Source organism: Nerophis lumbriciformis, linkage group LG03 (assembly GCF_033978685.3).
Source record: "Nerophis lumbriciformis linkage group LG03, RoL_Nlum_v2.1, whole genome shotgun sequence".
Classification (NCBI taxonomy): domain Eukaryota; kingdom Metazoa; phylum Chordata; class Actinopteri; order Syngnathiformes; family Syngnathidae; genus Nerophis; species Nerophis lumbriciformis.
Genome location: NC_084550.2, coordinates 61,285,001 through 61,299,810, shown reverse-complemented (window position 1 = coordinate 61,299,810; position 14,810 = coordinate 61,285,001). Strand labels below are relative to the sequence as shown.

Below are 14,810 nucleotides of genomic sequence, written 5' to 3'. Positions count from 1 at the left end.
AGGCTTGGAAAGTATGAGCGCCTGTGAGAGACATTGGGACTCCAATGGGGATCGCAGACCATCTCCATCGGGAAGTAATTTCTCGCATGTAAAATAGACCAAATATAATTGTTCTGTGGCAGACCAGGAAAATGAAAAGAATGAGTATCTTCAAAAAGAATGAAGGCAGTACAACCCAAACATCTGCTTATAGACATTTAAAAATAAATATGTGATATTTTAATTCTCTAATACAATTAGCTGTGTTTTGTGCTTACGAGACAAATGGATAGATAGTTAAACAATGCAATAGCAATGTCATTGAAAATGTAACAGAGGTATGAAAGGTGTAGTGATTTACATATGGGATGTACATGACAAAAAGTTCTACATCAAAATCATCATTACTGGGTTTTAGAATGTTATCCAATAAAGCAGATGAAAACAGTGCACCTCGTATATTCTCACTGAGCACTGACAACAGAAGAACACTGTGCCAGCGTCACATCAGGGTCTCATTAGATGATTGTAATGTTTGTGAAAATTGCATCCTTTAACCTTGGAGTCTGGTATGATGCGAGGTTGGTTCCCCTCCAATGGTATTCAACTGTGATTATGAGAGACTCAGCAAACCCTAAAGCTGAGCAGCAGAACTATCAAAAGGACTCCGCTTACACATCATATCATCAAGGCATGGATGGACCAGCCGTTAAACTTGATGACATGCTGAGATGATATGCATATTTTCGAATGTAGTCCTCTTTACTCAGGAAGCATTTGCTAGCATGAGCCTTGTAACAAAGAGACTACTTTTGTGTGTTTATATTTTGTCTCAGCTGCGAGAGCGCTACAGTGAGCCGGTCAGTCCTCTGCTCTGCAGCTTCCTCTACCTCTCATGCAAAGTCTGTCAAATGGATTATGTGACAAGATGAGGGGGAACGGCATGATACTGAGGTGGGAGCCAACGGCATGTATTCACATACTCCTGACAGCTTCACAATCCCCGAGAGGAGGAAAGCTCTTTGCATCAAGTTGCACTGCACATCATTCATTCGATACTGTTTATTCTGCTCAGGGTTACAGGAGAATCCTATCTAAGCAGACTACACCAGTTAATCACAGAGAAAAAGTGCAAATTGATTAATCAGCATCATGTCACTTAACCTCGGCAGCTTGAAAAAAACTAAATCAAAGGTAATTAGACTGAAAATGCTAATTAAATGACACCATATATATATATATAACTCAAACAAAGTAAGCACTCAACAAATCACTAAGGACAAAGTAGAGAGGACAAATAGAGAGCCTTCAATCGAGAACGCTTTACCAACAAATATGATGAGGTTAGTAAAAATACTTTAACTAAATTCAAAGAGCAGGTTGAACATAGTGAAGCTCATAAGAACCATTTCTTCTGAGATGATTTAAAATGGTTTGGAAAATATGAGCAAGAAAATGCATCGAAACCAGAGATGCTTTCTGTCGCCAAGTGCCAAACCAGGGCATATTTGCTCTGTCTAGCTATGCCTTGAGTTGTGCCTCAGGGTGCCGTTCCAGCTGGGCTCAGCAGAAAATACCAGCAAAAGATGGAAAAAGGAAAAATGAAGCACAGAGGAAGCAAGCAAGTTAACTTTTCCACTCTTGGCCTACGTTTGAATGGTTGCCCCAACATAAAACCTGTGTTACTTAACGTACACATAATGCATGTAGCAGAAACAATATGATCAAATCGTCTGTTTAAAAGATTATTGGAATGGTGCTAATTAAATCTTTTGTTGCTAAGGCATAAACATGGTGGAGGCGTATTACCTTATTTGACCTTTGCTATGAATTGAAAACAAAATAAACAAAAGGCTGTGGAAGCAACTAGGAGAGCAAACAGATTGCTCCCCATGGAGGTTTAAAGATTGGGAAGCGTGAGCTAACTACCCTGGCATTACATGAAAGCTGCTGACAAAGGCTGCTCACATTCACAGATGCTGCGATGACAGACAGCATCAAGAGAAGCTCAACTTCTCACCCTAACAACAGAGCTTTTCCATCAGTGGGGGTGTTCTCAGAGCGATTTTTTTCTTTGCTGCTGAGACAGGGGGATGCTGTTCTCCATTCTGACTTAGGTTGCATCCCTCAGTCTTCTAGCTGAAACTTTGCTGCTCCTGTGCTTACTGCTTACTTTAAACAAGGACAAAACTCATCTGAAGGCTAAGGTAGGAAACCCACCAGAATTGCAATTAATGACAACTTTTTAAAAGTATTGTCTTTTATTGGCATCTTAGGGATGAATCATTTTTACTCACGCTACAAAAAGCTCTAAAATATGTTTTATTGCTGAGAAAATATGTTAGGATGTTTTGTATGTATTTATTTCAAATTAATTTTGCATTTTTAAAGCAATACAAAATAATCGGATATTATAGAGTTTGTGGTTTCTATTTGCACAAATAAATAATTTTAATTAAACACTGTGGAGAAAATAAAATATGTCAAAAATGAGTCGGCATAAAGATGCATCATTGTTGCTTACCAAATAAATACCAATTAATGTATCTGTTTTGCTGTGTACATAGCCTCTTCAACTGGACAAAGAAAAGATTGGAAGATAAATTAGTGACAGTAATTACATGGTAGTGAAGTGGTACAAATCGTTTTGATTTGTTGCCAATGATTGCTTTATTATCTAATAAATGAAGTGAATATACCAAAGCAAATACAACTTGCAAATCTAAATTAAGAAAGCAACCACATCGGCAGAGATTTTGTATACTTGAACAAGAATGTGGCGCCGAAAGGAACACACTCAACAGAATTTGCAGTCACAGCAGCAGGATGGTGGACCACCACCACCACATATTTGTGGCTGGACCGAACACTCGAAAGCAAAGCTCAGAATCCATCAAGATTAGCAGACAATGTCAGACTCTCTGCAGGCGGGCAGCAGAAGTGTTTAATAGTGGAGGCCACATAAATCACAGAGTGGATTGCCTCAGATGGCGAATAAGTAGGAGATGGCAAAATATTTGTGTTGGCTAGAATAACTAATTTCCAACTGAAATCCTGGCAGAGAAATGGAAAAAATGGTATAAAAGTTTAGTTTCCCTTTAAGTTCTCACTGAAACCCATCACTGCGAAAATATGTAGAAACCACACAATTTCAGCTAAACAACACATTCCAGAGACAACTAAGATCGGTCAGAGGTGAGCACTAATGAGTCACAATAAACCAATATACTGTAAGTAGAACAGCACTCAGGAGAGCGCAGTCGTCTGCCAAGGTTAACAAAAGTAGGGGAAAACTGATGCAATGCCATATTTTTGTTTGTTTGTCTGGCCATAGTGCTGTGAAGGCATTTGCTGAAGTCAGCACCATATGCTCAGACAAAAACAATGCATCTATGAACAGCTTGTATTGTGAAGTATCACGAAAAATACAAAACACAGGTATTTCTGTCATACTAAGAGATAACAAAAACCGAAGATAGACCAAATCAAACCGAAACACGTGGGAACCCTTTGTGTCAGCGAATCGTTATGGTGAAAGCGTTACATAAACAATTGGAGTGGCCAAAATTCATGTAAACAAATGCTGCAACGACTTGTTTACTTCAACACTGTCCTTTACAAACCACTACCAGTAGTAGTAGTGCAAGCACTTGCCTTACCTGCATTACCAGTTTACTTCCTCAGTGTTGTGTTATTGGTTCGTTTTATGTGTTGTTTTGGCTAAAATGCTCTGACATTTTCTTCTGCACCTTCAGCTGATCCTGTTACTGATCAGTAATCTAGCCAAACCATGAGGGTGGTCCTCCTGCTTTGTCTGCTAGCACTAGGCAGCAGTAGCAAACACTACAAGCCAGTCAACATCATGGACTTCATGAGAGACTACGACGTGATGATGGCTGATTCGAGGGACGACGACGACGATGACGACGATGATGACGATGACAAAAACAGCCATTATCATGATTACTATGGCAACTGTCCAATCGGTTGCCATTGCTCACCAAAAGTGGTACAATGCTCCGATCAAGGTGAACTGATTTTGAAGTTTCTGTTTGCCAAACTAGTCGAAAGAAAAGCCCTATATAAATCTAATCAATTATTATTATTATACATTTTAATGAAAAGATCATGTGCATTAATGTCAACAAACTATTTGCAATTCTGCCAACAGGCTTGATTGATGTGCCTGCTAAGATTCCTGATCACACCGTGATGATTGACCTCCAAAACAATGACATCACCGAGATCAAGGAGGATGACTTTAAAGGCCTGGACAACCTTTATGTAAGAGCAACACAAAGTTCTTTAGAGCCTAATTTCTTTTGTTAGCACATAGCAGCAAGAACAATAAATGAGTCACAGCTCATGTGCAGGAAAACACCTGGAAATATTTCCAGTCATGATGTTTTTATATCAGTCCACATGTTTATGTACTCACACGAATAATTAGCAGGTTCTATCATTATCCTGCTTATAAAAACAAACCATGGAGACAAACAACAGTGAAAAAACAGCTTCACCAATCCTCTTAACTCTTTTTCACAGATCTAAGTCTTACCATCTAAACACAGAGGAACACAAATTTGATAGAGTAATTTAGATTTATCGCCATTGGGAGTAAAATAGTTTACATAACTGAACTTTCATGCAACTCAATGCATTCTTCATAACTGCCCTGTCACCCAGGATGTACTGTAAGATGCCTTTCAACCTGAAGTAGGCTTGAGCACTAGATACTGTGTGAAACCAAAAAAGCAGTAGCATTAACAGGTATAGCAATTAACTTGTCACTGAAACAACCATAAGTACCACAGAAGATTTTACCACATTGTTTTTGTCCCAAACCAGGGCTTGTTCCTGATCAATAACAAGATCTCAAAGATTCACCCCAGGGCCTTCAAAAACATGAATCATCTTCGACTGCTGTACCTGTCCTACAATATGTTGACTGGGATCCCAGCAAATCTGCCTCCCAATGTCATTGAGCTGCGCTTCCATGAAAACAGGATTCACAAGGTTCAGAGAGATGCCTTCAAAGGCCTCAAGAAGCTCCATGTTCTAGGTATGGACATTTGATTTCAAGTTACCGTTGGCTTTAAGAACATGGTGTGTGATGTAACAAGTAAATTAAGTCTTTGACTTTGCAAAAATACTGAATTTATTAGCATCGGATCATGAAATAACGACTGTTGAAGATCACATACTTTTTCCAAAGGCTTTATACTGGCACAATAAATAATCCAAGTTCTCTGTATCAACGGTAGGAATTATAAAAACATCATTAAAATTGATATATGGTATTTCAATATATGTGTGTTCTCTATAAAGATAGCATTAAAACCAGATGTTCCTTTTTTTTAAACAGAACTGGGAGCCAATCCTCTGGCTAACAGTGGGATTGAACTGGGAGCTTTCAATGGTTTATCTTCCCTCTATATTGGCATGTCTGAGAGCAGGCTAACGGCTATACCCAAAGGTACAACATCACTCATCTCCTAAGCTAACTGAAACAAATCAAAATGATGAAGAAAAACACAACCAGTGTCAGTTAATAGGATGCTTTGGTCAAAATTCACATACCATTATTAAAATGATGCGGAAAGTCAAGTTATCTTCAGTTACCTCACATGTTTTTTTATTTCAGACCTCCCCACCTCCATCACAGAGCTGAACCTTGAGTACAACAAGATCATTAAGGTGGAAGTCGAAGACCTCATCAGATATAAAAACCTTCAAAGGTGAAAATTACTAAAATTTCATTTAGATAAACAAAAGTCAGTGAATTTATTCAATTACCAAATGTGGGCATGCTTTCATATCAAAAACACAAATGTATCAATAAATAAAAAGGTCCTAATCTGATCTACGGTGTGACAAACATGTAAACAGTTAACGACATTTGATGTAAAATATTTAATGCAATCTGTGAATCATACAGAGCTACTTCAGAAGAGACAAAATACACTTCTCTTGACTAACCATTTTAATGTTTGCAGACTCAACCTGGCTTTCAACCAAATCAAGTTTGTAGAGAACGGCAGTCTTGCAAAGGTCCCCAACATCCGTGAGATCCACCTGGACAACAACAGTCTGAAAAAGGTCCCACCAGGTCTCAACTCTCTGCGATACCTCCAGGTGAGACACACTCGCAGTATAATCTATCTGATAAACCAAATGCAGGTTATATTACACTGCACTGTAACACTTGGAAGCAACCTGATGAGGTTTAAAGTGCTGCTTTTCACAGTTTTTCAATTACAGCTTTGTACTGAAATTGGTCTCCAAGGCTATGCCAAGACAGCCCCGAAAAGACATGAAAATATAAATGTGTTTCTTGTAAAACAAATATTATTGTAATAGCTCAGCCAAAATGAATGTCTAACTTTCCAGTTTGTAAGCTGAAAAAAGTGCAGTCCCTTTTTCTCGGTCTTTGGTGATAACTTTGAGTTTCCAAGGCAGGTGCAGTTGGTTTACAGACACAAAGACAAGTTTGAGTGTTTCATTACATTTTTCCTAAATCCCTTGTCACTCTTCAGGTCATTTTCCTCCATGCCAACAAAATCACAAGTGTGGGAATCAACGATTTCTGTCCCATCAGATACGGCATCAAAAAGAACTTGTACTCAGGCATCAGTCTGTTTGCAAACCCTGTCAAGTACTGGGACATCCACCCAGCCACCTTTCGCTGTGTAGGCGGACGAAGAGGCATTCAGCTCGGAAACTTCAGGAAATAGTACGGGGGGAAAAATGATGCTTTTAAGACAACTCATAAAATGGACAGCTGCCGATATCTGTTAAACAGCATAACAGGGGAGAGCTGGAAAACAAATCTCGTAGCCAGTGCAGCAACTGACACCTATGTTTATAGACGGAATGTCCAAATGAAACCCTCTCTGCTTTATCAGGTGAACAACTTGTCCCTGTCCTCTTGCAAAGTTTTCCTATAAATAGAGCGCCTCCCACAGGTCACACAAAGTAGAACCGCCAAACAACCTAAGTAGTTTTACATGCTGATTCCTTTGGGTATAATAACATTGTATGAGGTACTGTTGTCTACAGAAATACTTTTAAGTTGACTCTGTAACCTTCATAAAATACAACAAACATATTTTATAATAACCTTTTTTTGTCTTTTCGTAAGTTTTATTTTATGTATTTTTCAATTTGGGGCATTGCTGGAGCCAGCTGTGAAATAACTGGAGCTTAAATCTCCCATTTTATTTTTAACTTAACAGGTTTTCCTTCCAGCAACAGTCTGTATTCACTGGAGGATATTGGTGATATTTAGTGCAATAAGTGACTCCAAAACCCAATTTTTGTTTTCTGTTAAATATGATTTCTGCATGCATGTCGAGTAGTCTATTTTAGGAGACATAGCATTGTCCTTTATGTAAAAGTGTACTTAGCAGGGCTGGATATATAAAATCGTTTTAAACCCCAATTGCCTTGGGATTTTAATCAAATGTGGAAACTTATTGAATTCCATTTAAATGCTAAATGTAGGACATTATACGCATGGACACTGTATGTATACCTGTTTTGTCTGCAGCACTTAATACAATACAATCTGTTCTCATTTTGTCCAGTGTCCTCTCCTCTGATGGTGCTATATTTATTGAGTATGTCTTTAAATAAACTTGGAACAACTTCCCAGTCATGTCTTCCATCCATCCATCCATTTTCTACCGCTTGTCCCTTTCGGGGTCGCGGGGGATGCTGGAGCCTATCTTAGCTGCATTCGGGTGGAAGGCGGGGTACACCCTGGACAAGTCTCCACCTCATCACAGGGCCAACACCGATAGACAGACAACATTCACACTCACATTCACACACTAGGGTCAATTTAGTGTTGCCAATCAACCTATCCCCAGGTTCATGTCTTTGGAGGTGGGAGGAAGCCGGAGTACCCGGAGGGAACCCATGCAGTCACGGGCAGAACATGCAAACTCCACACAGAAAGGTCCCGAGCCCGGGATTGAACTCAGGACCTTCGTATTGTGAGGCACAGGCACTAACCCCTGTACCACCGTGCTGCCCGCAGTCATGTCTTACATTTTTTTATTTTTGTTGTTTGAACTCTTAGTACATGGTACCTCAACTAACGAGCACATTGCGCTGGATACTCGAAACACTCGTATCTCAAAGCAGCCTAGCCCATTGAAATTAATTGAATCCATGCTGTGCCCTCCCAAAATAACGCCATTTTAACATGTAACATGCCTTTTAAAAAGACAATATTTTAGACAATAAATGTTGTTTGAAAAACATTACAAGTAACTAGTTCCGTATTTACCAGACAATAAGGCGCACTTAAAATCTTTTTTTGTCCCTCAAAACTCGACAGTGCGCCTTATAACCCGGTGCGCCTAATGTGCGGAATAATTCTGGTTTTGCTTACCGAGCTCGACGCAATATTATTTGGTACATGGTGTAATTATAAGTGTGACCAGTAGATGGCAGTCAAACATAAGAGGTACATGTAGACTGCAATACAATGGCAATATGACTCATGTAAACAACACCAACATTTTATATGTTCTATTGAAAATATAGAACATTACACACGGCGCTCAAAAATCTATCAAAATGTTTTAGTACGACTTTGGTAAACTATGAAGCCGCACCGCTTGATGGATTGTACTTTGCTTTAACATACGAGTATTAATTATTATGGTGTGTGTATAAGGTAAGACATTATCTGGCGTTTTGTTTCGCAATGTTGTACAAAAGCAACTTTCCTTACCTTCTGGTACCTGCTGATCTGTATTTGGGATCTGCATAAATCCTGAAAAATTGTGCGCGTCCGCCTTTGTAGTCCGTAGTCGATAAGCTTCTTTTTCTCTATCTTCTTGTTATGGGACATCCTCCGCTGTTGCCATTTCTAATATAAAGTAGTGTAAAGTTATTACTTATATCTGTCAGTAAACTCGCCATGAAAGCGCTAAAACATCCCGCTGTATTGAGTTTACATTATTCACCCAAGAAACTTTAGTTATTAGAGAGTTCCGGTCGGGCGGTTTTTCACGGGACACATTTTCAGCTTTGTTGTTGTTGTTTACGAATGAGGAGATGCTGCTCCGTTATTGATTTAAGTAAAGTCTGAAGGTCATTAAAACAGTCAGCTCCATCTTTTGACACTTCTTCTTCCCCCGTCCTTGCACGCTACACCGCTACAACAAAGATGACGGGGAGAAGACAATGTCGAAGGTGAGCCACGCAAATAAGACTGCCCAGCGAACGGCGCATCCGGAAGCGACTGTCAGAAAGCGGCTTGAAGATGATCAGTAAAACATAATCTATGCAACATTTTGACCAAAGAACCACCATTACATGTTATGTAGACCACAAGGAAGTGTTTTCAATTTAGAAAAAAAAAAGAAAAAAAAGACTCCTTTAATGCGCCCTATAATTCGGTGCGCTTTATATATGAAAAAAGATCGAAAACAGATCATTCATCGGCAGAACGCCTCATAATCTGGTGCACCCTATGGTCCAAAAAATACGGTAGTTTCATGAAAACAATGTACTAATATTGTTTAGCATTTACTTTGGGGACTGGACTTTCCATCATCCTGCTTTTCTGACCAGTGTTGCCAAGTCCTCTTACTACAAGTGACTGGCTTTCTTGTTTCTCTGGTGACATCTGGCAACACAGTCTGCGCCTTGTAACAATAAGAACTAAGAAGTGGTTTATGTACCACACTGATGTACTTGACTGACGGACCAAGTGATGTAGACGTCTGTGTATCAAAGGTAATGCTCAACTGTCCAGCTTGGTAAATCAGGACTAGACAGAACAAACTGAAACACGTCAAACAGTATCTGCAGCTTATTTAGTTTTACATGGTTTTAAATGTTCGTTATTTAGAAGTTTATGGCCGCATGCCGCAGAGGCTGACTGCATCTTATGTGATTCTGACTCGCCGGGTAGGCTGCGAAGAGATAGAACATATTTATAATGGTTTGTTTCTCTGATTTGGTCTTCCATTTCCTTTCTCCAGGGGGTGATCAAGGGTGATGGGTCAAATGCAGAGAATAATTTTGCCACACCTAGTGTGTGTGTGACAATCACAGGTTCTTTAACTTTAACTTTTTAACTTCTTTCGTACTAACTTTCTTAGTTCCGATGGTTGGAGGGCAGGATTGTGTCAATCTCTGAGCACGCATGTCAACTGTCAAATTAAAACTTATGTAAGTTTCTTGTAAAAACAGAGCAGGAACAACAACGTGTAACAATATAATAACTCTTTAAAGCTGGTATTCCGACATGTGACTTCTTCCCGGAAGTGAAAACCAGTGGTGGTCGACCAAGGTAAAATGGCTGTTGTACAGGAAGCAGCGCGCAAACTGAGTACAATAGATGCTTAAATCTTCTGGGGAAAAAAGAAACGAGCAAAAAATCAAACTATGCAATGGAATACGTCCCTATACTTTATCAAAAAAAGATTTGTCGAGTGATATCAACGGTTATACGTCGGTCGCGTTCTCAGACATATCGAACGATTGTGCTCCAGACATCATTCTACATGACAAAACGGATGGAAACCTGGAAAAGCATGGAGGTCTAGACCTTCTTTGTGTGTGGTTGGGTTGGTATCAAATTGGTATCTAGAACCTTCCATCCATCCATCCATCTTCTTCCGCTTATCCGAGGTCGGGTCGCGGGGGCAGCAGCCTAATCAGGGAAGCCCAGACTTTCCTCTCCCCAGCCACTTCGTCCAGCTCCTCCCGGGGGATCCCGAGGCGTTCCCAGGCCAGCCGGGAGACATAGTCTTCCCAACGTGTCCTGGGTCTTCCCCGTGGCCTCCTACCGGTTGGACGTGCCCTAAACACCTCCCTTGGGATGCGTTCGGGTGGCATCCTGACCAGATGCCCGAACCACCTCATCTGGCTCCTCTCGATGTGGAGGAGCAGCGGATTTACTTTGAGCTCCCCCCAGATGACAGAGCTTCTCACCCTATCTCTAAGGGAGAGCCCCGCCACCCGGCGGAGGAAACTAATTTGGGCCGCTTGTACCCGTGATCTTGTCCTTTCGGTCATAACCCAAAGCTCATGACCATAGGTGAGGATGGGAACGTAGATCGACCGGTAAATTGAGAGCTTTGCCTTCCGGCTCAGCTCCTTCTTCACCACAACGGATCGATACAGCGTCCGCATTACTGAAGATGCCGCACCGATCCGCCTGTCGATCTCACGATCCACTCTTCCCCCACTCGTGAACAAGACTCCTCGGTACTTGAACTCCTCCACTTGGGGCAGGGTCTCCTCCCCAACCCGGAGATGGCACTCCACCCTTTTCCGGGCGAGAACCATGGACTCGGACTTGGAGGTGCTGATTCTCATCCCTATCTAGAACCTCCTTGATAGATATGCATAGTTTTTGCTTAGGTAAGGATGCATTTCATGATTTAACTTTGCGTCTGAGATGCCATCTTTGTTGCTGTTGCACGCGCCTTTTTACGAATAGCGTGTTTTTCCCCACATTTCTCAAAATATAACTATAGATGTCAACATTGTGTTGTGCTGAAATATTCATTTATGATTGTTGCCTTTGGTAAAAACTTAACTCTTTTAGGTTTTTCTTACATTTGCTTTCTTTTATTTAGACTCGCCGAGTTGGTGCTTTTTGAAACACTCGTAGAAAACATGTGTCTAAGAAAAACAAATGGGAAATAATAACCGTTTAAAGTATATCACACAAACCTTTAATGAGATGATCACTGCAAACTCACCTCTGCTCCCTTGGACTGAAGTATGTGCTGCTTTACTCGTCGTGGTTTCTACAAGTCTTGCACGTTTCCGCCCATTTTGATAACCTCTCAAGGAACTCTGAAGAAACCACTATCCTTTTTGCGATTTGAACAGTTTGTACAGCCGAAAACAACACAAGCGTAGGGCATTTTTTTCTCCAAGAAAGCCTAAATGGCGCCTAGTACCCATTGAAAACAGAGCTAGCTTGATCACTACCAGTATTCATTGGGTGGGATGTGAGCCGGACGTGATGTGGGTAACATCCCAGCAATTGCTCAAAATGCACGACCTTGTTACAAACATTACCTCAACCGAAAGTGAAAATGCTCATCACTTGAGGTATGGTCGCAACTTAGAGCATAACAAAAAGGCACAGTTTGTAACTCAAATTACTCGGAAGTTGAGGTACTATTGTACTTCATTAAGGTCAGTTTTGCATAGACTATATTATACAAGGACTATGGACCAGACTGTCCTAGGTTGTGTGGATGCAGTTATTGACATGCTAACTTTTATAGCTGGGGGAACCTCACTCCATTCACTTTACACCAGTCTATGCTGTACTTTAGGTACAGGAGGTCATGGAATATTTCCAACAAATATTTTTGAACATGGAAATGGTTCCTAAACAACAGTTAATATACCTGTATGTCTGGTTTGATCTTTTACAGCAGCGTGTTTATTAGTAGGCTGAGTTAATGGCGCCCTCTGTTGGTTACTGCTAAATAGTGAAATCTTTAATGCTCAGGTTGCTTGATGGCAAGCAATTCCAGTATACACAACCTCACTGATACATTTAGATAATTGATCAAGCAAAGTATGATCTGTGTTTGTGAGAAAATCTGATTGATAAAACGCCCTGTGTAAAGAGACATTTTATTATAAATCAATTATGTTTTTTTAAATAAAGCAATGATTAATGATTAACCTCCCCTAGCAGGTTTTATCTGAATATGACAATGTTTAGTTAAGACAGAAAACTAAGGGTTTGGTTTTCACTTGGTAAACAACATACAATTATCAATATCATCATTTTCATCCTCGTATTTAAAAATCAAAGTACATTAGGGTGTCCTAAGTGCAAGAGCTGACTTATTCCTCTATCCACCAGCAGATGCCACTGCACACTAAAGGTTCAGCTTGGTCTTCTGCAAGGTTTTTGCTATTCAAGAGATTGTATAAAACAGTGATTGGTTTGTTCATTGATTGATTGATTTTTTTACAGTCACTGTCTTAGATTGTATCTTCTCCAGAGGCTCTACCTTTATTTTGCAGATAAGATATCTAATTTTACCACACAAGTTAATATACATTCTACAGTGTTAACCAAAATGATTCTCGAGTACAAAAATAAAAACACATTGAAAATAATTGGCCCCATTTGTCCTCACTACATCCAGTTCTAGTCCTCACACTTCTGATTTTTTTTTTCAGTTTTGTGGAGAAAAGTTATTTCAACTGATTTCTAGGCATATTGAATTGTACAAGTGTCTCCGTATCATGTTCCTTCTTGTAATTTTCTAAAGCATGTTCAAAATCAACTAAACTGTTCACTGCCATTACAACACTTCGCAATGATCTAGTGCAGTGGTTCTTAACCTGGGTTTGATCGAACCCTAGGGGTTCGGTGAGTCGGGCTCAGGGGTTCGGCGGAGGTCAAGACACACCCGACTCATCGTGTAAATAAAAACTTCTCCCTATCGGCGTATTACGGATATGGCAACAGCAGAAGTCAGACTGATTTGCAGGTGTGTAATTTGTTGTCAGTTTATGCAATGTGTTGGTTTTGTTCTTTGAACAAGGTGATGTTCATGCACGGTTCATTTTGTGCACCAGTAATAAAACATGGTAACACTTTAGTATGGGGAACATATTCACCATTAATTAGTTGCTTATTAACATGCAAGTTAGTAACATATTGGCTCTTAACTAGTCATTATTAAGTACTTATTAATGCCTTATTCAGCATGGCCTTATTATAACCCTAACCCTCTAACCCTGGCCCCTAACCCTAACCAAATAACTCTAAATTAAGTCTTTGTTACTTAGAATATGTTCCTCTAGTGTCCAAAAAAACTCTAAATTAAGTCTTTGTTACTTAGAATATGTTCCCCATACTAAAGTGTTACCAAAAACCTATAACTGTCTTGAATTTGAAACATTTTTTATTTATTTTTTTTCACTAAAGAAGGGTTCGGTGAATGCGCATATGAAACTGGTGGGGTTCGGTACCTCTAACAAGGTTAAGAACCACTGATCTAGTGCAAGAGATGAGTAATAATGCACTTGAATTACTTTTTAAAATATTGACAAATGGGTGACTGAAGTACCACTCCGATGTTGTTGTTAGGGCTGCAGCAATTGATTAAATTGATAAATTTGATTAGAAAAAAAAACATTCAGCTTATATTCTATTGCTTTGATTAATCGTTTAAAGAGTGTTGCGAATCAAAATTGATTACATTTGGACCGAATGGAGTGCCCTGAACTTTCAATGCACGAACAAAGTTTCCACATGGCCACTGAAATAGAGCACACACGAGGGCAGTAGTGTGTGGGTGTCGTCATCTGAGTGGCAACAAACACCGGAGAGTTTAGATTTTTACATTTTTACTGAAAAAAGAACGATGTTTATGCCTAGCAGAAACTTTTTTTTTTATTTCAACTATTTTCCCTAAAATACGCATTAGGCTATAAAGTGTGTTTTATCCGATTACACAAATAATCAAACAAACTATTTGATGGATTACTCGATTACTAAAATAATCCATAACTGCAACCTCAGTTGTCGTACAAACTGTTTACATTTCAGGTAAATGCCAAGAACGCTTTCAAAAAAGGACCAGCCAAATGTAATTAAAAGCAAATCGTTGAGTGTTTGTGCTGTATAAAATTAGTTTTAAATGATTTAAGATACCGTGGGATAAATGCTTTTACATGGCCTCCCCAGATTTTATGTGAGGCCCCCATTCAACAGCTGACAGAATGATTTCACAGCACAGTCCTGATGCCCCTTGCAGACATACAATTTTGTCTCCTGGAGATGAAGACTTGGGGTGTGCTGTGGGTAGGTTTGGGAT

At 39.7% G+C, this 14,810-nt stretch overlaps 2 protein-coding genes across 5 annotated transcripts in view; one reads left to right on the top strand and one right to left on the bottom strand.

Annotated features, from left to right (window-relative positions):
- The window catches only part of cenpp (centromere protein P), a 136,445-nt gene that overhangs the window by 66,907 nt on the left and 54,728 nt on the right, over positions 1-14,810 (bottom strand). The gene's annotated exons all lie outside the window — the stretch shown is intronic.
- Positions 2,064-7,624, top strand: aspn (asporin (LRR class 1)). Its single transcript, XM_061940714.2, has 8 exons — positions 2,064-2,186; positions 3,735-4,007; positions 4,151-4,263; positions 4,828-5,041; positions 5,345-5,455; positions 5,624-5,717; positions 5,976-6,114; positions 6,516-7,624. The coding sequence occupies exons 2-8, from the start codon at positions 3,770-3,772 to the stop codon at positions 6,711-6,713; spliced, it is 1,107 nt and encodes a 368-aa protein (XP_061796698.2). The 5' UTR covers positions 2,064-2,186; positions 3,735-3,769; the 3' UTR covers positions 6,714-7,624.